At 46.6% G+C, this 26,626-nt stretch overlaps 1 protein-coding gene across 1 annotated transcript in view; it reads right to left on the reverse strand.

Moving 5' to 3' along the window:
• Nucleotides 1-1,061: 1,061 nt before the first annotated feature.
• CUL9 (cullin 9) overlaps nucleotides 1,062-26,626 on the reverse strand; it is a 576,404-nt gene continuing 550,839 nt past the window's right edge. The window contains exons 40-42 of the mRNA XM_069236395.1: nucleotides 23,632-23,765; nucleotides 11,017-11,090; nucleotides 1,062-2,532 (exon numbers count right to left, since the gene is read on the reverse strand). Of these exons, the coding sequence (XP_069092496.1) occupies nucleotides 2,301-2,532; nucleotides 11,017-11,090; nucleotides 23,632-23,765 (440 nt within the window). The 3' untranslated portion in view covers nucleotides 1,062-2,300. The remainder of the gene's footprint in view (nucleotides 2,533-11,016; nucleotides 11,091-23,631; nucleotides 23,766-26,626) is intronic.

Below are 26,626 nucleotides of genomic sequence, written 5' to 3' on the forward strand. Positions count from 1 at the left end.
GTGGTGTGCCAGTTCTGGACATCTGCCTTCATAAGAAGGTCCAGCGGGATAGGCACTTCACCAGATCTATTATGCAGGATTTCCTTTTCTAAGCCATTCCACAGACCCCACTACTGGCGACAACTGCTTTGCTATCTGCTCAGAAGGTGAGGAACCCGTGGCTACAAGTCCCTATCAGAGGAAGAGGTTACTTACCCGCCTTGATACCTTCTCTGGTAGAGACTACCTGCAGATTCCTCGCCGATCCTCCCATAATCCCCATTCTGTAGAGTCCCCAGATTTGGTTAATTAATAGGATCGCAAATATGGAGTCTGCACATTGTGGTATTCTGATTTCAAATGCCCTGCGTCCAGAGAGCGATCAGAAAGAAAACGATGCCAGCACGCAGAGATGCCACATTTACGGGGACCCCATGTCACATTCGGGGTAGGATGAAGGCGCACAATGTCACCAACTGCCACATGAGGTAATTTATAGGAAAAGTTTCCAGATCTAGTCTGGCACCTGGGCTAAATTCATAAGGTGAGGAATCTGTGGTTAGATGTCTATTTCATCTAGAAGGGAAAAGAACTGCGTATTAAGGGAACTCTAATATTTTCCGTAACAAGAGCGACACATGTTCAATGAAAAGCTTTCCGACCTATTCAATACACAAGATTACATTAGAGGCCACTATACGCAAGATTTATAAAAGTGATCACCTGAGTGCACCAGGCGTGGTTGCCAGCAGTAATGTAAAATAAAAAAAAATAAAGGATTTAGTATCACTAATGTCGCCCCAACATTGCATGGTTTGAAAATATTTTGAATATTCAGCCATTTTTCTCCACTGATAAGCTTATGATTTCTGAAAATGTTGTTTAGAATACACACACACCTATCACTATATGCACACATATATTCATTTAACCAACCAAACGTTCCTAACTCAGTAGGCTGGGCTGCACACAGGAGAGCTCCTTACACGGAGCTGGCAACTTACTTGTTGGAGAAGCCTGGTGTACTGCAAGAAATCCATGACCCTCAAGTAAAACATTCTGAAGTCAGTTGTGTTCTTTTTTTAAAAAGAAAAGCTATTTATTTATTAAATCGAAGTTACCTCACTTCCTATTCTTTTCTCCAAGAAAGATAAAAGCGTGATCTGTGAACAATACCCGCTCCTGAGGATATTTATTTATATATATATATATATATATATATATATTTATAGAATATGTAGGAAATCTTAGAATATCAATTCCTCACTTGGGCAAGTGGAATATCCCCAAGCACTGGGTTTCACTAACAAAAACAATGCAAAATGTATGAAACGAACATAAAATAAAGGCTTGTGCCCTGCGTCATCACTACCAATCCACTCATCAACTTCACTTCAAAATTAAAAAATCTAACTTTAAGGTGCCATCGTTGTGGGGGAGGTGATGCCAGCACCCCCAAAAATTATGTACTGATGGTGGGCACTTCAGATTGCTGTCTCTTTTTGAAAAAATATTTTAGATGCTGTAAAAATAGCCTGTGAATTTAACTTCTCAGCTCTCATCAAAAACATTTAGACTGTCAGGTTATGATCTTCCAGTGTTCTCCAAGCCCTGTTCCGCTTCCACTCGATTAGCGATCCATTTTGCTGCACATACTCCTTTAACTTCTGTTCTATCGGTCTCTGCTCTCACGATTCTGGCATTTGTTTCTAACCTAACTCCTTGCTTGTCTGGGTCAAGTCACTTGCTCTCCGACTAAATAGCTGTGGGCCCTGTTGTAAAAGTGCCCAGATCAACCATCCTCTGAAGCAGTACAGCTGGGCACCCCAAGCACTGCCCAGGGAACGATGGAACAGGAGCAAGGTTAAGTCTGCTACAAGCACTCGAGTAAGGAATGACACCATACGCAGGACCAGAAGGATGTTGCAAGGGACCGACTGCACCTCCTTACACAACAGGGCCTGCAGAACTAACAGGATAGTTGGGTAAGTTCCCTAATCAACCTTCCAGGAAGAGTTTAGGGAATTTATGACAAGTCTACCTAAAGAGCCATTGTTTGCCATGTTTTAAAATTCCAGTCAAGAAGCAAATAAGAATGCAGAGTTAATGGAGGGCCATCACGGAGTCACCCAGGAGGCACAGGCAAGAGGTAAGTGCTACAAAAGATGATGTGGAAGGACGGGAGGGGACAGCAGTCTATAAGTCACGAGGGTTCACCGGGCACCATGAACTCAGACTGTATAAGGTTTAGTTGACCAATCGACATGAATGGGCGATGCTCTTCTCTTTCTGGACTTCTCTTCCTCGTTGGAGACCACTGTTTATTCGTACACCTCTCCGTCATCCTCATCATCAAAGAAAAAAGAATCCCTTTCCAGATTCTCAGACTCGTCATCGTAAGAGAAGTTGTCGTCGTCGATATCCTCGTCGTCGTACTCTTCCTGCCACTCAGGAACGTACTCTTCATCATCCTCGTCATCGTCATCCTCTTGCTCTTTGTTGGCGTCCCCTTCATCTGTATCTGGTGAGTCAGACGCCCCATCAAACTTCAGCCTGCAGGAAGAGAAAGAATGGAATTAACAAGGCAACACAGAGTCACCCCACAACCTGTTGGACGTGCATCAGCAACAGCTTTGATCAACAATAAGGAACCATGAGAGGATTTACTAGAAACGAGTACTAACACAGACAGCACCCTGTGTACTTTACCCTGAGAGGTTATGAAGCAATATACAGTTCACCCAATCACTTATTTCTGATACTCTCTTTCAGACACAGCGGTATACACAACCTGAGCAAATGAATGGATTATGTTTCTTACCCTAGAAGCATCTGTTTGTGGTGTGCAGTGCTGTAGATTCACATGCTATGCATAGACGGTAAAGCAGTCTCTCCATAAAAGCAGTGGTTAGCCTGTGGGAGCTACAATTTACAGAAAGTGTTCATAGCAGAGGTTGACCTACATTGGCTTGTTGGCGAGCTAGCACATCCACACAGTAGTGTTTCATGAATCAATGTGGTTTCAACCATATAGCTGCCTTACAGATGTAACCTATAGGCATGTTTCCAAGAAAAGCGATAGTAGCACCCTAGCACTATGTGCCTAGTAGCTTCCTAGTGGAATGTGCCCTAGGGGTAACAGGTTACAGTTTTTAGCTTTAGCATAGCAAGTCTAAATGCATTTAACTATTCATCTGGCTATGCCAGATTTGGATTTCGGATTGCCTCTGTGAGGTGATGAGAAAGCTAAAAAGAGTTGCTTCCTTTTCCTAAACTCTTTGGTACCATCCATGTAAAAACATGAATGCTCTTTTAACATCTAAGGTGCGGTAGGTGTTTCCGCAACAGAGTGAGGTGGCGGAAAGGAGACTGGTAGCGCAATGGATTGATTTATATGGAATTGGGAAACCACTTTTGGAATGAACTTTGGGTTTGTGCGAAGGACTAACTTGTCTATATGAAAGTGGAAGAACGAAAATGTTATTCACCAGTAGACATCTGTTTGTGGCATGTAGTGCCGTACATTCACATGCTGTGCATTAACCTTCCATTTAGAATTGGGCTCCGAGTGTTGCAACTTGTTTTCTTCAAGAAGTTTTTTCGAGCCATGGGATCAAATGGTTCCTCCTTCTCAGTGATACTGTGCATGGGCATAGATTTCTTTGTTAGATTGTTTTCTGCAGGTGGGCGAGAGATATAGTATAGAGAAGTATAGAAAGGAGTATGTCTATGCGAATATAAGCAACTGTATACAGATACAAAGAAACTGCAACGGCCACAGGTTTACGGGGAGGAGGCAGGGTGCATGTGAATCTACAGCACAACATGCCACAAGCTAATGTCTACTGCTAAGAAACATTTTCCTTTCGGTGGCATGTGTGGCTGTAGATGCACATGCTGTGCATAGACTGTAAAGCAGTCCCTCATAAAGAATGTAGTGGCTAACCTGCGGGAGGTTAAGTTGTTTGAAAAAGAGTTCTTAGGGCAGCTTGTCCTACACTGGCTTGCTGACGAACCTGTACACCTACGCAGCAGTGTTATGTAAGTGTACATGGCATAGACCAGGTAGTTGCTTTGCAAATGTCAGCTAAGGGAATAGTTCCTAAAAATGCCACAGTGGTGCCTTTTTTTACTGGTGGAATGTGCTTTAGGAGTAAGTAGTAATTGTCTTTTTGCTTTAGCAGAACATATTGGTATCCATTTTACAAAAAATCTAGCTATGCATTTTTTTTGTAATAGGATTCCCCTTATGTGTTACTGAAAAAGCTACAAAAAGCAGTTTTGTTTTTCTGAACCCTCAAGTTCTGTCAATGTAGTACATGAAAGCTCTTAACATCTAATATGTGGAGTGCTTTTTCTGCCACTGAGTCCGGTTGTGGGGGGAAAAAATGGCAAGTCAATAGTCTGATTAATGTGAAATTGTGAAACAACTTTTGGTAAAAATCTAGGGTTTGTACGAAGGACTGGTTTGTCCTTGTGTATTTGAAAGAAAGGCTCTTCTAACTTTAAGGCTTGGAGCTCACTAACACGTCTCAGTGATGTAATAGCCTTAAAAAAGCTACTTTGTAAGAAAGGAATTGTAAAGGACATGAATGAAGAGGCTCTAGCCTAGTGAGTACAATATTAACATTCCAGGTAGGCACTGGGGGTAGCCTGGGCGGGATTACTCTAAAGACCTTCCATGAAAGCTTTAATGACTGGTATTTTATATAATGAAGTATGTTGTCTATTTTGTAAATAGGCTGCAATTGCAGCTAAGCGCAACCAAACGGATGTGTAAGCCAGACTTGCTTTTATGCAGATGAAGCAAATAAAGAACATCTTGTACTGATGGTTTAGTGGATCTATGTATTTAGATTGGGAGTAACAGACAATAAATCTCCATTTTGCTGCATAACAGGCGCTAGTTGTTGGTCTACGTGCCTGTTTAAGGAGGGCACTGGTATTGACCCCTTGTGCGGCTGTGTCTGCTGCATCCACTGCACATCTAATTGAATTATTTGCAATTGTCTGACCTTCAGAGACAATTTGCTCTGCACGTTTACGGTGTTCTTCTGGGAGGTGTTGAAGAAGGTCTTCCATTTTGTCCCAGTGTTTCCTACCATATCTTGCAAACTGTGCCTGGGAATTAAGAATGCACCTGTGATTGCCCGCTTGCGCTGCAACCCTTTTTATACTTTGTCTCTGGAGGAGGAGAATCTCCAGTAGACTGGCCATTCACTCTTTTCCTGGCTGTGAGAGTGACAATGGAATCTGGGGGGACTTGTGACCGGATGTAGATTGGGTCAGATGGAGCTGCCTTAAAAAAATTTCTACCGTGGTGTAACTATACAGGAACGCACAGGCCCTTTGAAAATGTCTTGACATGTCAAAGCACTCCTGGTAAAAGGGAGGAATTGTGTGTCCCTGTGTATTGTGGTGAGGGTATCAAACAGAAAGTCTTCTTCTATTGGATCCCTGTGTAATTGCACATTGTGATAGGCAGCAGTCCTAGATATTACTTGCTGATACCCAGTGGTGTCCTTTGGAAAATGGCTCCTTGTTGCAGGTACCCCCCCCCCCCCCCCCCCCAACACACACTTTTTGCCTGATATTGATGCTGACTTAACTGAGTGTGTGCTGGGACCCTGCTAACCAGGCCCCAGCACCAGTGTTCTTTCACTAAAAATGTACCATTGTTTCCACAATTGACACACCCCTGGCACTCAGATAAGTCCCTTGTAAAAGGTACCAGTGGTACCAAGGGCCCTGTGGCCAGGGAAGGTCCCTAAGGGCTTCAGCACATATTATACCACCCTAGGGGATCCCTCACCTAACATGCACACTGCCTCACAGCTTGTGTGTTCTGTTGGGGAGAAAAAGGCAAAGTCGACAAGGCACCCTTCTCAGGATGTCATGCCCACCAACCACTGCCTGTGGCATAGGTAAGTCACCCCTCTAGCAGGCCTTAAAGCCCTAAGGCAGGGTGCACTATACCACAGGTAGGGGTATAGCTGCATGAACAATATGCCCCTACAGTGTCTAAGTATATTCTTAGACATTGTAAGTGCAGGGCAGCCATATTGAGTATATGGTCAGGGAGTTTGCGGGTTACGAAATACACAGCACCACAATGGCTTCACTGAATACTGGAAAGTTTGGTATCAAATTTCTTAGCACAATAAACCCACACTGGTGCCAATGTGGGATTTATTGAAAAATGTACACAGAGGGCATCTTAGCGATGTCCCCTGTATGTTAGCCCAAATACTACAGTAGGACTGACCGCTCCGGAGAATAGCGGCCCTATTCAACAAAACTGCAACTTTGCAACAAAGAAGCAACTTTTAAAGACTACACGTTTCCCGCCGGAAGCGTGAGACTTTCCACTCTGCACCCAACGCCCCCGGCTCGACCTGTGGAAAACCAACACTAGAGGGAGGACTCCCCGGCGACTGCGAGCCCGTGAGTAGCCAGAGTTACCACCCTGATCCCCTACAGCGACACCTGCAGAGGAAATCCAGAGGCTCCCCCTGACCGCGACTGCCTGCTTCAAGGTACCCTCCGCCTGGAAACCACACTGCACCCGCAGCCCCCAGGATCTGAAGGAACCGAACTCCAGTGCAGGAGCGACCCCCAGGTGACCCTCTACCTAACCCAGGTGGTGGCTACACCGAGGAGCCTGTGCTTGCCTGCATCGTTGAAGAGACCCCCGGGTCTCCTCTTTGATTTCTATTGAAAACCTGACGCCTGTTTGCACTCTGCACCCGGCCGCCTCATTGCCGCTGAGGGTCTAATTTCTGTGCCTGCTTGTGTCCCCCCCGGTGCCCTACGAAACCCCCCTGGTCTGCCTTCCGAAGTCGCGGGTACTTACCTGCTGGCAGACTGGAACCGGGGCACCCCTATTTCCATTGAAGCCTATGTGTTTTGGGCACCAATTTGACCTCTGCACCTGACCGGCCCTGAGCTGCTGGTGTGGTAACTTTGGGGTTGCCTTGAACCCAACTTTGAACCCTGTAAGTGTTTTACTTACCTGTGAACTTAACATTTACTTACCTCCCCCAGGAACTGTTGATTTTTGCACTGTGTCCACTTTTAAAATAGCTTATTGCCATTTTTGCCAAAACTGTACATGCTATTGTGATAATTCAAAGTTCCTAAGATACCTGAGTGAAATACCTTTCATTTAAAGTATTGTTTGTAAATCTTGAACCTGTGGTTCTTGATATTTTTCTATATAAAAACCTATTAGCCTGGAGTGAGTCTGAGTGTGTGTTCCTCATTTATTGCCTGTGTGTGTACAACAAATGCTTAACAGTGCCCTCTGATAAGCCTACTGCTCGACCACACTACCACAAAATAGAGTATTAGAATTATCTATTTTTGCCACTATCTTACCTCTAAGGGGAACCCTTGGACTCTGTGCATGCTATTTCTTACTTTGAAATAGTACATACAGAGCAAACTTCCTACAACCGGCATCAACAAAAGGCAAAACGTTAGGGGGTAACCATGCCAACAGTAGCACTGTCCTACATACTTGTTGTTGGTCTTTTTCTTTTTTTGTTGGTGGAGCGTCCAAAGCGTCCTGAAAGGAAAGTATCCTCTTCAAAAGTACAAGCTATAATGCGTCCTGCAAATTCGTCAGTGCAGAAATGGAGGGTGTAGGCATTCGGCGTTCGGCTCGGAGCCAATGTCGGGATCCAGAAGGAGACTATCTCTCGGTCCGATGTGAAGAAAGTGGAAGCCAAAGACGTTAGCTTGGTCTTGGCTGATGTTTTCAGTGCCGAGTCGAAAGAAGAGGCAGCTCAAGCAGTTGTTTGGAAAAAGTTGAAAGACGGAGCAAAGACACACCCACCGGAACCACGATGCCGTAGAGAAGACAATTTACCAAAGGAGTCAATGCCCATGTGCAATATCACCGACAGGAAGAGTGACTCAATCCTGTGACTCGGAACACTTAAAAGAAAAACACCTTGCACCACACCGGCCGCAATACTATTTGGAAGGAGAATGCAGAGCACCAGTGTCTACAGCCACACATGCCACTGAACATTAGGTTTTAGCATTTGGTATCTGATGCATTAAACGTCCCATAGATACAAAATACCCAGAAGCTCTGAGGGAACTTCACTTTCCCCCAGTTTGCTAATTCTTCACCTTAGAGCACAGCCCCCTCCTCCTCTTCTGTCAACCTCCCTTGAACCCCGAGGCCTATACTCCCCTTCAGGACTCCCAATAATTACTCCCCTGCACAATGGACTCATCTTGCCCCTCTCCTACACCTGCTTTATTTTGCATCCATGCAAAAAGTCTCCTCTTGACAAACCACACTTTCACGTGTCTCATCTCATCCATCATTTCAATCTTGCCCATGTTCTCCACAAGTGAGGATCTTTCACAGCACTTTTCTGGACATGAGGAATGCACTGACTTTTCAAATCAGAAATGCTCAGACTTTTCAAATCAGTTGAGTAATGTAGCTTGTAGGCTCCAAGATGTGTCATTTTAGTATAACCTTTTGCCATCTGTCACCTGTAAACCTAGGCGTCCACTGTAGGAAGTTGGCTCTGTATATTCTACACCAAAATGAGGTATAGTGTAAACAGAATCCAGGGGTTTCCCAAAGGCACAGAGTCCAGGGGTTATCCAGAGGCTTAACAAAGGCTACAGTAGATAATACTAATGCTCTCTCTTGTGGTAGTGTGGTCGAGCAATTAGGCTTATCAGAGGGTAGTGCAAAGCATTTGTTGTACATACACTGGCAATAAATGAGGGGCACACTCAAATACCAATTCCAGGCCAATGTTTATATATCAAAAGTATACTTTGTTACTTTATTTCCAGAATCAAAAGGTTCTTTGTTGCAGGTATCTACAGTTGTAACTTTGTATCAAGCTTATATATCAAATGCATTTTGTTTAGGTTTTGCAGATAAACAATTTACAAGTAACACTTTTCAATTTCAAAAGTAGACAGTGTAATTTCTTATAGGAACAAATACAGTTCTAGGGGAGGAAAAGTGTTAGCCCAGTTTGCAGGTAAGTACTTGACTTGTGATCCCAGTCTTCGGGGATTAGGATGTCCACAGGTCAGGGTTCAAGCTGACCCCAAAAGTCCACCAGCAACACAGGGACAGCCAGGTGTAGAGGTCAAAGTTGGTGTCGGGTTTTCAATGGAATCCTATGAGAACTGGGGGCACTCAGCAAGAAACAGGTTGCACAGGGCAAAGACCTTGGGGGGTGTTTAAGATGAGCACCGGGAGAGGGGTGGGGGCCACAGGTCAGCACCAAACACACACCCTCAGAGGCACAGGGGCAGCAGGGTGTAACACAGCGTCGGGCACCCAATGCTTTTTACTGGGGGAACCCTGGGGGACACAAAGATGCTGTAGGCTGGGTCCAGGGGGTAGGCTGCGGAAAACCAAAGGCTGGACAAATAAGAGAGGCACCCACTGGACGCTGCTGGACCATCAGTCAGAATCCCCAAGGCCAGGGGGCTGCAGGTGCAGGGGTACCTTTGGGCATCGTGAGTTTTCGCCTGATCTGGTCGCAGTCAAGGCGGTCCTCCGGATTTAGGCTGCAGGTGTCGTGTTGGCTAGGAGAGGTCAACAAAAGGTTGACTAGGGGTCATAATCGTCTGGGAACATTCTCTGGACAGGTGGGGCACCTGGACTCGGGCCGCGGGTGTCGGGTGCAGAGTGGATAGGGTTCATGGATCCCGGACTGTTCTGGAGTCCTTCTTGGATGTTTCTTGTGGACAGGGCATCTTCACTAGCTGGAGTGCCCTGGGGCACTGTAACAGGAGCCCTGAGACTTTAAGGCTCACCAACAAGTGTTGCAGTTCCTGCAGAGAGGAGGTGTGAAGCACCTCCACCCAGAGCAGGTTTTGTTCCTGACCCCAGAGAGCACAAAGGCTCTCACCCCATGGGGTCAGAAACTTGTCTGTTAAAGGCAGGGTGGCACAGACGGGTCCTTCGTGCACTAGACGTTTGGTTAAAATACAGGGGGCATCTCTAAGATGCCCGATGGGTACATTTTGCAATAAACCCAACACTGGCATCAGTGTGGGTTTATTGTGCTGAGAAGTTTAGTACCAAACTTTCTAGTCTTCAGTGAAGCCATCATGGAGCTGTGGAGTTTGTAGTGACAAACTCACTGCCCATGTACTTAATAGGGCCACATTGCACTTATAATGTCTAAGAAGGGACGTAGACACTGTAGGGGCATATTGCTCAGGCAGCTAAGCCCTCACCATAGTGTTTATAGTTATAGTGCACCCTGCCTTAGGGTTGTAAGGCCTGCTAAAGGGGTGACTTACTGATTCAACAGGCAGTGGTTTGTGGGCATGACACCCCACCAACACACACAAGCTGCATTGGCAGTGTGCATGTGTTTGGTGAGGGCTCCCTTAGGATGGCACAATACATGATGCAGCTCTTAGGAACCCTCCCTGGTTACAGAGCAGAGCCCTTGGTACCACTGGTACATTTCACAAGGGACTTAGCTGTGTGCCAGAGGTGTGCCAATTGTGGGAACAATGGTACAGTTTAGGGAAAGAACACAGGTGCTGGGGCCTGGTTAGCAGGATCCCAGCACAGACTCAGTCAAGTTAATATCAAGCATCCGATATCAGGCAGAAAGAGGAGGGTACTGCAAACAAGGGGCCAGTTTTCCACAGCTGGTTCCTCTCTCAGGTGGCATGGTTGGCAAAAAAACATGCGACCAGAAAAGCTTACCAGAGGATGTGATTAATTCAAGCATTTCATTCACCACTCCTTTCCTCTTCTCGACTTAAAATTCTGATGGATTTGTTCTACAGGTTCTTAGCAATAAAAAAAGACCTGGTTCACCAGGACCAAGCCCAGCTGGTCTCATGTTATCAACATTGGAAAGACACCAGCAGGGAAACAGACCTAGGACCCGCAAAGTGCACAGAAACCTCTGCAGCAAGTGGTAAGTTTGAAAATATCAGCTGCTTTGAGCAGTATATCCAACCACAAAAGCAAAAAATAAAGAAAGAAATAAAAATAATTGAAAGTAGGCAGTGGGTACTCACTCTGTGGCAGGAACATTTGACAGCTTCATCTCTCCATCAGAGCCAGCCCGTGAATGAAAGCCAAACCGGAAATCCTGCAGGAAAACAAGCCAATGAGTGTCCCTCATAGATGTATCCACTTCCTGCCAACAACTCCCCAGCACACACATCAGATTAACAGGGATAGAGGAGGAAAGAACATTAAATGCATATGACAGTTTCCCTGATCAACCAACCATGATTTGGACATAACTGAGTGGAGAAGCCGAAGTTTATAGTTTCTATGTACTTCAACCAGGAAGTCTAGGCACGCACAGAGTGCAGACAATGGACGGGAAAGGAGTACTGTTCACAGGACAGCCTGAACTGCTGAGCACCAACCTTCCCCTTCCTGCTACACACCTCACTGACACCTTCGGGACCAGCTCAGTATCATTTAATCTCTGAAACCGACTGGTGCCACCCTGGCATGAAGACGCTCGTAGCCTCCAAGTACCCCTTCCTCCACCCAAGTATACAAGATCTGAACAATCCTAGCAGAACTTTGAATAAAGGTTGGTTTCATGTCAAGTCTGTACTAGTGTCTCAGCCTTAGAAATTGTATGAATAATAAGAAAAGAGGGAGCTCATGTTAAGAGATGAGCCAGTATGACGGGTAACATACACAAAAGCTGGTATTTCATACATGAAGTTTTCTTCACCGATGGGATCTTACCTTATGCATAAGAAGCTGCGCTTCCCCTGGCAGTCCCCCAAGACTGCTTACACTATTCAGACTTTGTAGTGGTTGCTGAATCATGCTTGCATCTTGTTGGCTTGGATATTGTTCTTTCATTTATTTTGTTACTATGCTTTGCAAATACTGAGGAGACACTGCCTGTGCATTGTGCATGTAATCACAACCAGAAAGTCATCTGTTTTCTTTACACTTTAACAGAATAAGGTTTGCGCTCGGAGATAGCTTTAGAGTGCTTACAGCGACCAATGCCTTGGGGTGCAAGGCTGAGCTTGGCTCCAGGAAGGGGCGCCCATCCTGTCACTGTCTATCCGGATAGCAACCTTCAAGAAGTCTTCCCTCTATTTAACCACCACTGACTGCCCCAGGACCAGAGAAAAGGACTCCCACAAGCCTCTACACTCGGGCACAGCTGGAAAGAGCCCCCACCAGAGCACGTGAGGGATAACACACTGAGCACATGTGGGAACCAGAGGGAATTCCCGCATGGCCCCTCCCAGTGTTCAAGTCCCTCCCCTTTGATCAACTGTCCTTCGATACAGGACTCTAGAATTGTGGTTCTTCACCAGTTCCCAACGAAGGCATAATCAAAGGTAATCTTGTAATACAGACATTTTAAATGACTGAAGTATATCTGAATGTGTCCAAGAATAGACTGCATGATTACTAATCCAAAATTGGACATGTTAACTTCAAGGCCTCTCTGAATCCAAGGAGTCCCAAGGTAAGCTTGAGTCAAGGATACACCTGAAACTGCTGTTTGCCCTCAGTTGTGTCACAGATGAAGGAAACATTCTTCAATTGCCATCCTATGTTTCCTCACAAATTTAACCTAATTCATTAACACATACTAACCCTGCACCCAAACTAGATTGAAATAGAGCCACGCTAAAGAATATGTATTTGCCTAATGACAATTTATTTCAAAGACTAATAGACATACAAGGTCTCTACACTGCAGTGCTACATCTTTGTAGGAAGCTGGCCTGGTGTGTGGTGGGTACCTAAGGTACTTACACCTTCTACCAGGTCCAGGTATCCACTCTCAGTAAAGTGAAGGCAGTGTCTAGAAGCCAGGCCATCTAGAGGTAGCTTTGGATGAGTAGCCAACACCTAACTAGGAGACGTGCAAAGCTCATGCAATACCACTACAGTCACACAGTACTCACACATATGAAAGAACATACTCAGTGTTACAAAAATAAAGGTACTTAATTTTTGGAACACAATACCACAAAATACTAGAAGGGCAAACCTCCAATAGGAGGTAAGTAATACACTGAATATATACACTAGTAATCAAAAATAGGCATGGAAAAGGTTTGAAAACAGTTCAAATAGCAATAACCAATAGGGACCCTAGGGGGAGCTCAAACCATATATTAAAAATATGGAATGCGAGCACAGGACGCCCACCTAGGTAAGAGGAATGTATAGAGGGGAGCTGGGGGACTAAAAAATCTGAGAGGTAAGTGACACAGTACCCCCCAGTGACAAGGAAAGCAGGAGTAAATCACTGGATTTGCCCCAACCCACCCAAAAGGAGGAAAAGAAGAAAAAGAAGACACCCAGACAAGCCTGCAAGAAACCAGCGGTGGATTCATGAAGAAGACCTGTGGAGACAGGGGATTAAGTCTAAGTCCAAAAGTTACAGGGGAGTCCAGGAGGAGTAGGAGCTACTACCCACCCAACTGGAGTGTGGGCAGCCCTGGAGCAGGAGAAGAGTTCCTGATGGATGCAGAAGATGTCCCACGATGGAGTGAAGATTGTAGACGGGTGTTGGTGCAGGAATTCAACCAACATGCCTTGGTAAAGGCAAACTTGTGGTTAGTGGAAAAGTGGTGCTGCCAAGGAGCAGCAAGGACCAGAAGGATTTATCCCAGGAGGGGGAGTCACAGGGACCCTCAGCGTCACATAGAGCCCACAGGAGCGGAGGTGGCACTCACAGGAGTCCCACAGGACGGGGACATGGAAGTTGCAGAAGGAGCCCACTCAGCACTACAGAAAAGGATCCCATGCCACAGGAGAACCACGCAGAGGGCTGAGAGTCGCAGGAAGGAGTGCTGAGGATTGGAGCAACATGTCACCTGAAGATCCCTTGGAGGAGATGCAAACAAGCTTTGGCAGCTGCAAGAGATGCAGTGCACAGGGGTACTGTCCTGCGTGGGAAGGCAAGGGCTTACCTCCACAAAAGTTGGACAGCTGGCATAGAGGACCAAGAGGACTACTCCGGACCACCACCTGTGATGCAGGATCCATGCAGCACAGGATGAGAGATGATCCACGCAGCCGGTCATCATTGCAGCAGGGGATAAACTCCTTCACTCCACGGGAGATTCCTTCTTCTTGTGCAGGCTGAAGAGTTGCTGTTTATGAGAATGCACGGCCAGGGAAATGTTGCAAAGCTAGCAGGAGCATTGAAACAAAGTTGCAGAAGAGTCTTCTTCGTGGGTTTGCAGTGGCGTCTGTCCCTGGAGAGTCCAGTCGCGGTTCCAGTGGCCAGAAGTCGAAGTGGAGGTTGCAGTGGAGTCCTGCTGGAGTCTTGCAAGCCTAATCCGAGGACCCACTCAAGAGAGAAACCCTCAATAGCCCTGAAAGGGGGTTTGGTCACCTAAAACAGGTGAACACCTATCAGGAGGGTGTTCTGACGTCACCTACCTAGACTGGCCAATCTGATGCCACTCAGACCCTTGGAAACAAGATGGCAGAACCCAGGGACCCTCTGGAGGAGGTCTGAGCACCACCCCTGGGGTGGTGATGGACAGGGGAGTAGTCACTCCCCTTTCCATTGTCCAGTTTCGCACCAGAGCAGGGACTGGGGGTCCCTGAACCGGTGTGGACTGGTTTATGCACGGAGGGCACCAAATGTGCCCTTCAAAGCATACCAGTGGCTTGGGGAGGCTACCCCTCACAAGCCAGTCACACCTATTTCCAAACAGAGAGGGTGTTACCTCCCTCTCCTTAAGGAAATCCTTTGTTCTGACTTCTGGGCTTGATCGGATCAAGCAGCAGGAGGGCAGAAACCTGTCTGAGGTGAGGCAGCAGCTTGGGCTGCCTGGAAAACCCTGTAAGACTGGTGGTAGCAATGCAGGGGGGGAGGGGGGTTGAGAGTCCCCTAAGGAGCCCCCAGAGTGAATGGAAACAATGTTGCAGAAGAGTCTTCCTCGTGGATCTGCAGCTTGCAGGTTCCTGAATGGTCCAGTGCGGTTCCGGAGGCCAGAAGTCAAAGCAAAGTTTGCAGAAGAGTCCGTCTCGAATCTTCCAAGCCGAATCTGAGGACCCCACCCAAGAGAGAGACCCTAAATAGGTCACCTAACCAGGTAAGCACCTATCAGGTGGTGACAGGGCTCTGACATCACCTGCCTGGCCACTCAGATGCTCCCAGAGTTGCCTGGCAACCTTTGAATCAAGATGGCAGAACCCAGGGACCCTCTGGAGGAGCTCTGGGCACTAGTCCAGGGGTGGTGATGGACAGAGGAGTGGTCACTCCCCTTTCTATTGTCCAGTTTCGCGCCAGAGAAGGGACTGGCTACAGTGCATACTCAGAAGACTGCAACTCTTCATACTGCACAAGATTGGAGTGAAGGAGTCACTTCCCTGCAACGCAGGCACTTACAACAAGCGACGACTGCCTGCGTGGATCCCTTCTGCTGCTGAGCTGCGTGGATCCTGCATCATGGGTGGTCGTCCGGAGTGGTCCTCTCTGCCACCTGTCCAGCTTTAGTGGAGGTAAGCCTTTGCCTTCCCATGCAGGACAGCACCCCGTGCACCAAGTCTCTTGCAGCTGCCAAGGCTTGTTTGTGTCTCCTCAAAGTGATCTTCGAGTGACGTGCAGCTCCAGTCCCCAGCAGTACTTCCTGCAAAACCCAGCCTCCTGTGGCGTGGGATCCACTTTTGTAGTGCTGCGTGGGCTTCTTCTGTGGCTTCTGTGTCCCCGTCCTGTGGGTGCTGCCTCCGCTCCTGTCGACTCTGAGGGTCCCCTGTGACTCCCTCTCCTGGGCTGAGTCCTCCTGGGCCTTGCTGGTCCCCGACAGCACCTCTTTTCCACTAACCACAAATTTGCCTTGGCCAAGGCTTGTTGGTGGAAATCCTGCACTGACACCCGTCTGCCATCTTCCTTTCAATGTGGGACATCTTCTGTATCCATCTGTAACTTCACGGCTCCAGGGCTGCAGTGCTGACCTGTTCTTGCTCTCTGTCGACCAACTCCTGCATCCACAGCTGGGTGGGTAGTAGCCCCTCTCCTCCTGGACACCACTGTGACTCTTGGACTTGGTCCCCTCCCTTCACAGGTCCTCTTCTTCAGGAATCCACCGCTGGTTTCTTGCAGTCTTGTCTGGGCCTTCCTTTCCTCTTTTCCTCCTTTTGCGTTGCTTGGGGCAAAATCCTGTGTTTTACTCCTGTATTCCTGGTCACTGGGGGGGTACTGTGGTACTTACATTTGAGGTTTTCTAATAACCCAAGGTCCCTCTACACATTTTACTTACCTAGGTGGGGTTACCTTGTTCGCATACCATTTTTAAGTATATGTTTGTGCTCCCCCTATGGTCACTATTGGTTATTACTGTTTTCTAACCTTTTCTATGCCTATTTCTGATTGCTAGAGTATATATTTAGTGTACTACCTCGTAAGGGTGGGACACCTGTCTAGTGATTTGTGATAATCTGTGGCAAAAGGAAAATGTCACTTACCCAGTGTACATCTGTTCGTGGCATTAGTCGCTGCAGATTCACATGCTGTGCATAGTCCGCCGTCTGGTGTTGGGTCGGAGTGTTACAAGTTGTTTTTCTTCGAAGAAGTCTTTTCGAGTCACGAGACCGAGGGACTCCTCCTACTTTGGTTCCATTGCGCATGGGCGTCGACTCCATGTTAGATTGTTTTCCCCGCAGAGGGTGAGGTAGGAGTTGTGTATGTTAGTAATAGTGCCCATGCAATGGAATGAATAAGTATGTACAAAATGAAGGTTAAAGTAATATATTTACAAATGTACAAATGTTGAAGATTACTTCCAAACGGCTACAGGCTCCCGGGGAGGCGGGTGGGCGCATGTGAATCTGCAGCGACTAATGCCACGAACAGATGTACACTGGGTAAGTGACATTTTCCGTTCGGTGGCCTGTGTAGCTGCAGATACACATGCTGTGCATAGACTAGTAAGCAGTTATCTCCCTCCCCAAAAGCGGTGGTTCAGCCTGTAGGAGTGGAAGTAGTTTGAAATAAAGTTCTTAGTACAGCTTGACCTACTGTGGCTTGTTGTGCAGATAGCACGTCTACACAGTAGTGCTTAGTAAATGTGTGAGGCGTAGACCATGTTGCTGCCTTACATATTTCGTTCATTGGAATATTTCCTAGAAAGGCCATGGTAGCACCTTTCTTTCTGGTTGAGTGTGCCTTTGGTGTAATAGGCAGCTGTCTCTTTGCTTTAAGATAGCAGGTTTGGATGCACCTAACTATCCATCTAGCTATACCTTGTTTTGATATTGGATTTCCTGTATGAGGTTTTTGAAATGCAATAAATAGTTGTTTTGTTTTCCTAATTAGTTTTGTTCTGTCAATGTAGTACATTAGTGCTCTTTTAATGTCTAATGTATGTAGTGCTCTTTCAGCTATTGAGTCTGGCTGTGGAAAGAACACTGGCAATTCTACTGTTTGATTTAAGTGGAACGGTGAGATAGAACTACCTTATTTTTGTGTATTTGAATAAATGGTTCTTGTATAGTAAATGCCTGAATTTCACTTACTCTTCTCAGAGATGTAATGGCAATGAGAAATGCAACTTTCCACGTTAGATATTGCATTTCGCAAGAGTGCATGGGTTCGAAAGGTGGACCCATGAGTCTTGTTAAGACAATATTGAGGTTCCATGAAGGAACAGGTGGTGTCCTTGGTGGTATAATTCTTTTTAGGCCTTCCATAAATGCTTTAATGACAGGTATTCTAAATAGGGAAGTTGAATGAGTAATTTGCAGGTATGCAGATATTGCTGCGAGATGTATCTTTATGGAAGAGAAAGCTAGATTTGACTTTTGCAAATGTAGTAAATACCCTACAACATCTTTTGGAGATGCATGCAATGGTTGAATTTGATTATTATGGCAGTAGCAAACAAATCTTTTCCATTTACTTGCATAGCAGTGTCTAGTGGATGGCCTTCTAGCTTGTCTTATGACCTCCATACACTCCTGTGTGAGGTTTAAGTGTCCAAATTCTAGGATTTCAGGAGCCAAATTGCTAGATTCAGCGATGCGGGGTTTGGATGCCTGATTTGTTGCTTGTGTTGTGTTAACAGATCTGGCCTGTTGGGTAGTTTGACATGAGGTACTACTGACAGGTCTAGTAGTGTTGTATAACAAGGTTGTCTTGCCCATGTTGGTGCTATTAGAATGAGTTTGAGTTTGTTTTGACTCAATCTGTTTACTAGATATGGAAGGAGAGGGAGAGGGGGAAAAGCGTATGCAAATATCCCTGACCAATTCATCCATAGAGCATTGCCTTGAGATTGCTGGTGTGGGTACCTGGATGCGAAGTTTTGGCATTTTGCGTTTTCTTTTGTTGCAAATAGATCTATTTGAGGTGTTCCCCACATTTGGAAGTACCGTAAGTGTTCAGGATTTGGGGGTGAATTTCCCATTCGTGGACCTGTTGGTGATCCCGAGAGAGATTGTCTGCTAGCTGGTTCTGGATCCCTGGAATAAACTGTGCTATTAGGCGAATGTGGTTGTGAATTGCCCAATGCCATATTTTTTTGTGTGAGGAGACACAACTGTGTCGAGTGTGTTCCCCCCTGTTTGTTTAAATAATACATTGTCGTCATGTTGTCTGTTTTGACAAGAATGTATTGGTGGGTTATCATTGGTTGGAATGCTTTCAACGCTAGAAATACTGCTAACAATTCTAGGTGATTTATATGAAAGTTTCTTTGATGTACGTCCCATTGTCCTTGGATGCTGTGTTGATTGAGGTGTGCTCCCCACCCTGTCATGGAAGCATCTGTTGTTATCACGTATTGTGGCACTGGGTCTTGGAAAGGCCGCCCTTTGTTTAAATTTGTACTGTTCCACCATAGAAGCGAGATGTATGTTTGGCGGTCTATCAACACCAGATCTAGAAGGTGACCCTGTGCATGTGACCATTGTGATGCTAGGCACTGTTGTAAGGGCCGCATGTGCAATCTTGCGTTTGGGACAATGGCTATGCATGAGGACATCATGCCTAGGAGTTTTAAGACCATCTTTGCGTGTATCTTTTGTGTTGGATACATAGCTTGTATTACCTTGTGAAAATTTTGAACCCTTTGTGGACTTGGAGTGGCTATCCCTTTTGTTGTGTTGATTGTCGCTCCTAAGTATTGCTGTGTTTGACACGGCAAAAGGTGTGACTTTGCATAGTTGATGGAGAAACCCAGTTTGTAAAGGGTTTGTATAACATAATCTGTGTGGTGTAAACACCTTGTTAGCAAGTTGGTTTTGATTAACCAATCGTCTAGGTACGGGAACACGTGTATTTGCTGCCTCCTGATATGTGCAGCTACTACTGCTAGACATTTCGTAAAGACTCTTGGTGCTGTCGTTATTCCGAATGGCAACACTTTGAATTGGTAATGTATTCCTTCGAATACGAACCTTAGGTATTTCCTGTGCGAGGGATGTATCAGTATATGGAAATACGCGTCTTTTAGATCTAACGTTGTCATGTAGTCTTGCTGTTTCAGTAGTGGTATTACGTCTTGTAACGTGACCATGTGAAAGTGGTCTGATTTGATGTAGGTGTTTAGTGTTCTGAGATCCAATATTGGTCTCAGACTTTTGTCCTTTTTCGGTATTAGAAAGTACAGTGAGTAAACTCCTGTGTTCTTTTGTGTTTTTGGTACTAATTCTATTGCGTCTTTTTGCAGTAATGCTTGAACTTCTAGTCCTAGAAGGTCTATATGCTGTTTGGACATCTTGTGTGTTTTCGGTGGGACGTTCGGAGGGAGTTGGAGAAATTCTATGCAATAACCATGTTGGATAATTGCTAAGACCCAAGGGTCTGTTGTTATCTCCTCCCAAGAATTGTAGAACTGGCTTAGTCTTCCCCCCACTGGTGTTGTGTGAAGGGGTTGAGTGACTTGTGAGTCACTGCTTGTTTTGAGGGGTTTTGGGCCCTTGAAATTTTCCCCGCTTTCTTGGGAATTGGCCCCCTCTGTATTGGCCCCGAAAGCCGCCCCTTTGATACTGTCCCTGGTAGGTAGACGGTGTTGTTTGTGAGGTGCTGGCTTGTGTGGCTTGACCTCGAAACCCTCCTCTGAAAGTAGTTTTGCGAAATGTGCCAAATGTGCCTCTGCCCTGCGGGGAATAGAGTGCGCCCATGGCTTTAGCTGTGTCAGTGTCTTTCTTTAATTTTTCAATTGCAGTGTCCACTTCTGGTCCAAACAATTGTTGTTCATTGAACGGCATATTGAGCACTGCCTGTTGTATCTCAGGTTTGAAACCGGATGTACGCAGCCATGCGTGCCTCCTTATCGTTACAGCAGTAGTTATAGTTCTTGCAGCTGTATCTGCTGCATCCATAGAAGAACGGATTTGGTTGTTGGATATGTTTTGTCCCTCTTCAACCACTTGTTTTGCCCTTTGTTGGAATTCTTTGGGGAGGTGCTCGATGAGATGCTGCATCTCGTCCCAATGGGCTCTGTCATATCGCGCTAGGAGTGCCTGCGAGTTGGCGATGCGCCATTGATTTGCAGCTTGCACTGCAACCCTTTTCCCGGCTGCATCAAACTTTCGGCTCTCCTTGTCAGGAGGTGGTGCGTCGCCTGATGTGTGCGAGTTGGCTCTTTTACGAGCTGCTCCTACGACAACTGAATCTGGTGTCAGTTGTGATGTAATAAAAGCAGGGTCTGTGGGTGGTGCCTTGTATTTCTTCTCCACCCTTGGGGTTATCGCTCTGCTTTTAACTGGCTCCTTAAAGATTTGTTTAGCGTGCCTTAGCATTCCCGGGAGCATAGGAAGGCTTTGATAATTGCTATGAGTGGAGGACAGGGTGTTTAAAAGGAAGTCATCCTCGATAGGCTCTGAATGTAGCGATACGTTACGAAACTCTGCTGCCCTAGCTACCACCTGAGCATACGCTGTACTGTCCTCAGGTGGTGAGGGCTTAGTGGGGTACGACTCAGGGCTATTGTCCGATACTGGGGCGTCATAAAGATCCCATGCGTCCTGGTCATCTTGGCTTATGGTGGTATGAGCTGGTGATTGTGACGGAGTCTGTGCCGGTGATATATGAGTTGCCGGTGGTGGAGAGGGTGGTGGAGTTACCTTCTTCACCACTTTTGCTTGTGGTGTTTTTTCTTGTTGTTGGAAATCTAGTTTCCTTTTTCTTCTGATTGGGGGAAGGGTGCTGATCTTCCCTGTACCACTTTGTATAAAGATCCGCTTTTGCGTGTGATCTACAGCTGTTGTTTGCAATTCCTCCTCAAATCTGTGTTTTTGAAGTTGGGAGGACAGTGAGTGTTCCTCTGAGTAGGAACTGGCTTTCGGTTCGGTTGCTGGGCGTTTTGGCACCAAAACCGTGTCTTTTGTTGTTTTCGGCTCCGAAGAGATTTTCCTCTTTTTCGGTGTCGAACCTTCTTGGCGTCGACCATCTTCGGTGCCGCTATCTCTGTGCCGAGCAGCTTCGGTGCCGCTGCCTCGGTGTCGACCCTTTTCTGCGGCAGTTTCTCGGTCCCGAGATTGCTGCGTGCCTGTGTCTCGACCTGAGTCGGACGATCTCGGCACCAGCTCGCCCTTTTTCGGTGCCGATGGACGGTCACCTACTTTATGGGTTGAGCCATGGCCTGTCGGCAGTGGCGTCCCCTGGGCCTTGTCTGTTTTTCTGTGTGATGCTTGTTTCGACGTCTTACTCACGGTTTCTTTGACGTCGAATTCTTTGGAATCCGATTCGTGGATGGAGAATGTTTCTTCTTCACCCTCTTCCTCGAACCGTTGATGTCCTGGCGGCGTGGACGCCATCTGTAACCTTCTGGCTCTTCGGTCTCGGAGCGTTTTTCTTGACTGAAACGCTCGACAGGCCTCACACGTTTCTTCTTTGTGCTCGGGTGACAGGCACAAGTTACAGACCAAATGTTGGTCTGTATAGGGATATTTACTGTGGCATTTAGGACAGAATCGGAACGGGGTCCGTTCCATCAGTCTCGATCTTGCACGCGGTCGGGCCGACTAGGCCCCGACGGGGGATCGAAATTACCCTTAAGGGCTACCGGAGCTCTTCAAGATTCGGTGTCGATTCTAATCGAACCCGATACCGAACGAAACAATACCGACGATTTTTCTGTTGATTCTGACTAACTTTCCGACCCGAAACACGGAGCGAAAAGGAACACGTCCGAACCCGATGGCGGAAAAAAAACAATCTAACATGGAGTCGACGCCCATGCGCAATGGAACCAAAGTAGGAGGAGTCCCTCGGTCTCGTGACTCGAAAAGACTTCTTCGAAGAAAAACAACTTGTAACACTCTGACCCAACACCAGACGGCGGACTATGCACAGCATGTGTATCTGCAGCTACACATGCCACCGAACATAAAGTACCTTTATTTTTTTACAACTGAGTGTTTTCTTTCATGTGTGCGAGTGCTGTGTCTCTATAGTGGTATTGCATGAGCTTTGCATGTCTCCTAGATAAACCTTGGCTGCTGATCCACAGCTACCTCTAGCGAGCCTGGCTTCTAGACACTGCCTACACTTCACAAAGAGGGGATACCTGGAATAATGTGTAAGTACCTTAGGTACCCACACACACCAGGGCAGTTTCCTACACATATATTAGGGACTTACATGGGGGCACCAGTATGCCAACTGTGGGAAGAAAAAGGTACAGTTACCAAGTGAGAAGGGAGAGAGCATAACCACTGGGGTCCTGGTTAGCAGGATCCCAGTAGACAGTCAAACACACTGACAACAGGCAGAAAATGAGGGTAACTATGCCAGGAAAGAGGGCACTTTCCTACAATCTTTTTTAGAAATATTGTGGGTTTGAATGGGTCTCTCATGCAAGGAGAGATGAGTGGAACAAGCTTTCTTCATCACAAGACATTTACTGATATAACTGAGAAATTAATATCTCCACTGATAAACAGGATCCTGGAACACTACACACAAGAGAAAAACTTTCAACTTTTTTTTTAACTTGGGTGTCATGGCCATTTCAGATCCTTTAATATGACTATCTCTAAATGTTACTTGCAATTAAACTTGCAAACATCTACAACATATATTAGAAAGAAATCTTGTCTTTCTGTGAATGCAATAGGCTACTTTTCGAATTTAGGCAAGTCGAGGAATTTCCCCGACTTACCTTACTGATCTGTTACAAGTCTCTCCTGGAGGAAGGATGCCTCCTACGCTGATAACCACAAAGTTTCCTTTACTCATCCTCACTGCAGGTTACCATTAAAATGAAGATGGGGTAACTTGGAGCAAAAGATCACCTGTGTGCTCAGCTTCTGTGTATATCCAATCACGTGGCCTGGGGGAGTTAGACACCCTAACTTCATCAAAACATCATTCACTTAAACTAAACACAATACTGGAGAGTAACAACAGGGCTGATTTGTATACAGAGACCCCAAAAGTAAAAACTTCTCAAAATATGTGTAATGAATACCCCTAGAAGAGACAATGCTTCACATCTTCTCTGACATTCTGTGTAGCTGTCTCTCTTACAAAAGACAACTCATCTCTTTATGGCAACCCTGCCAGTCATTGAAGTGTCCACCATCCGACCCCCAACCCACAAACCCCCCCCCCCCCAACCCACAAACCCCCCCCCCAACCCACAAACCATCCCCCCAACCCACAAACCACCCCCCCAACCCAACCCTCAAACACCCACGCGCAAGGTGGAACAGATGAGTGCACGCACCTGAGTGGAGTGCTGCAGAATAGCCGCAAGTCTCTCCTGTATCCTGCGCACCAGCTCCAGGCCGGTGTTGAAATGCTCTTCCTTTAGCAGCCTTATGGAGGAGGCCAAATCTTGAGACTGCAGCAGGGTGTCCTCTAGAAGGCAAGACGGCAGCAGTGAGCACATGCAAAACTGAACTGCAACCCATGTTAGCGTGCAATGCATTTGCTTCCTAGCCTTGCGAAGAATTACTTGTTTAATTGAATTTAACACTAGGCAAAATGCAATATAAAGTGCAAGTTACTCACACCATACTGATTCTCTGTTTCTCTTGTTACAGCACACTCTCTCTATGCAGGAGCACCAACTCTCTTCTGAACCCACCTCTAGACCTAGCCATGGACGCTCGCACTATAACTTAACTAAACCGTCTAATATCGAGCTTAGATTTAATGCTTAGTATTCACAAGTGCTGTGCTTCTTTTACAGATTAGATCATGTGGAATACCTTGCTGGGAAGCCACAGGTGAGCACGAGCAACAAGTGAATGTACGCCTGATGGAGGAAGACTGACTCTGTAAAGTCCACAGAGAGTGACGGAGAGGCTGTAGAAGCTTGCCGCCCGTTGAAGGCCATCATGAGTCAGTGAGAGCCTCTGTGGAGCTCGAGCCTTTCATTCAATCAAAATAAAGAAAGTTACTTATCTTTAACTGCGGTCTTAGACATGGATTTCCTTCGTAGATTTCACAGGCTTCAGTTATTATTACTTCTTAGGACAAGACCAACCTACAAGAGGGTATGAAGGACGTCGCAGATTGGATGAGGCTCAGCCGCCTAAAGCTGAACTCTGAAAAAATGGAAGTCCTCATCCTCGGCAACACCCCGTCCGCCTGGGACGACTCCTGGTGGCCCACAGCCCTCGGCACCGCACCGACCCCCACAGACCACGCCCGCAACCTCGGCTTCATCTTGGACCCTCTTCTCACCATGACCAAGCAAGTCAACGCCGTGTCCTCCGCCTGCTTCCTCACCCTCCGCATGCTCCGCAAGATCTTCCGCTGGATCCCCGCCGACACCAGAAAAACCGTGACCCACGCCCTCGTCACGAGCCGCCTGGACTACGGCAACACCCTCTACGCCGGGACCACAGCCAAACTCCAAAATCGCCTGCAACGCATTCAAAACGCCTCGGCCCGCCTCATCCTCGACATACCCCGCAGCAGCCACATCTCCGCACACCTGAGACACCAGCAAAAGGATCACCTTCCGACTTCTCACCCACACACACAAAGCCCTCCACGACAAGGGACCGGAATACCTCAACAGACGCCTCAGCTTCTACGTCCCCACCCGCCTCCTCCGCTCCTCTGGCCTCGCACTCGCTGCTGTCCCTCGCATCTGCCGCTCCACGGCGGGTGGGAGATCTTTCTCCTTCCTGGCGGCCAAGACCTGGAACTCCCTCCCCACCAGCCTCAGGACCACTCCGCTTTCCGGAGACTCCTAAAGACCTGGCTGTTCGAGCAGCGATAACCCCCCCTTTTTCCCCTAGCGCCTTGAGACCCGCACGGGTGAGTAGCGCGCTTTATAAATGTTAATGATTTTGATTCCCTACAGAGCACCACAAAAGCACATACTTAATACAACAGTGCTATAGCTAAACCGCCTAGTTTGTAGCACAGTTAATAAAACAGATGTGCGTAAACCTCCACTTGCCCTGCAGGTCTCTGTAGCTCAGATTTCCAAAGCACGTACATGGAAGGAATGTAGATAAAGCCTAATTTGTATACGAGGGAAGAGGGTTTCACACGAATCTAGAAAAGATATCAACAATGGACAAATGTAGTTACAGACCAGTACCTTTCTTCCCTAATAATGTTTCATTTCATAAAGGAGGAACGAGCCTCAGCATATTAAAGCAGTCTCATGACTGGCCAAGCAAAGCCTGCCAGTGGAGTCCAGGGGCTTGGATGCTTCCAACTATGCACATTATTACATGGCGGTCAAACTTTAAAGGTCTTGCCGATGGCTTGCAGGCTTTCTGTGGGAAGAGAACTGTGCCTGTGGGCGACTATTACACCTTGAGGAAATGCATGGCTTTTACTACCAAGTGCTGTACCTGGATAAGGGTAACGTCACCTGTTTCACACGGCGCTGAGGTGTTACACTAGAAATGTACTGTTCTCTGTAAGCCCCAGGAATCCCGATGATTGGTCTCACAAAAACACCTGGAACACGTTATCACTGGTGACGTTAAATAATTGCTCGACGTAAACATTACAACCGTAGGCGACCTATTCCAAGCTGGTCAGCTTCTCTCCTTCAACGTGCTGAAGGAACAGTTCTCTATACAGAAGAACAATTCCTAAAGTACTGTCCTTAGCATCCGGGGACCTAATGGTCCATTTCTGATTGAGAACTGTTCAATTACTAAACAAGATGGCTATCGACCAGAGGCACATTAGCTGGCTATAAAGACCCTTCAATGCCACACTGTAGGAAACTGGCTATCTATGTAGTCCACCAATGTAAGGGGACACTATGCAGAGAGTCCAGGGCGACCCTTATTGGAAGAATGGTTAAAATAACCTTAAAAGCTCTCTTTTGTGGGAGTGTGGGCAAACGTTAAGCATTATTGCACACACAGAGCCTTTAAGCAAGATACACACTCAACAAAGAAATCCAATATCAATTTATAAAAATAACACAGATTTTTATGTTAATGTAGACACTAAAATCCCAGTAAACGGGTAAGTACTTTTTAAGATATCAACTTTTAGGTCACAATAAAATGAATTTACACTGTGGTTTCAAGTGGTAATGTTATCCTATGGGGAATAAACATACATTGCATTCGGGTGCTTAGCAATGACTTATAGGACTAATCTTCGGGAGTGAAGAGGAGTATAGAGCAAGGTCCGAGGTAGCACCAAGAATTCACTTCGGGGAGCACTGGGGCATCAGGGTGCGTTACAGCGTCAGGTGCCCCATTCACTTTAATGGGAAACAGTCCTGGGGA

This window comes from Pleurodeles waltl, chromosome 5 (genome assembly GCF_031143425.1).
Source record: "Pleurodeles waltl isolate 20211129_DDA chromosome 5, aPleWal1.hap1.20221129, whole genome shotgun sequence".
In the NCBI taxonomy this organism is placed as follows: domain Eukaryota; kingdom Metazoa; phylum Chordata; class Amphibia; order Caudata; family Salamandridae; genus Pleurodeles; species Pleurodeles waltl.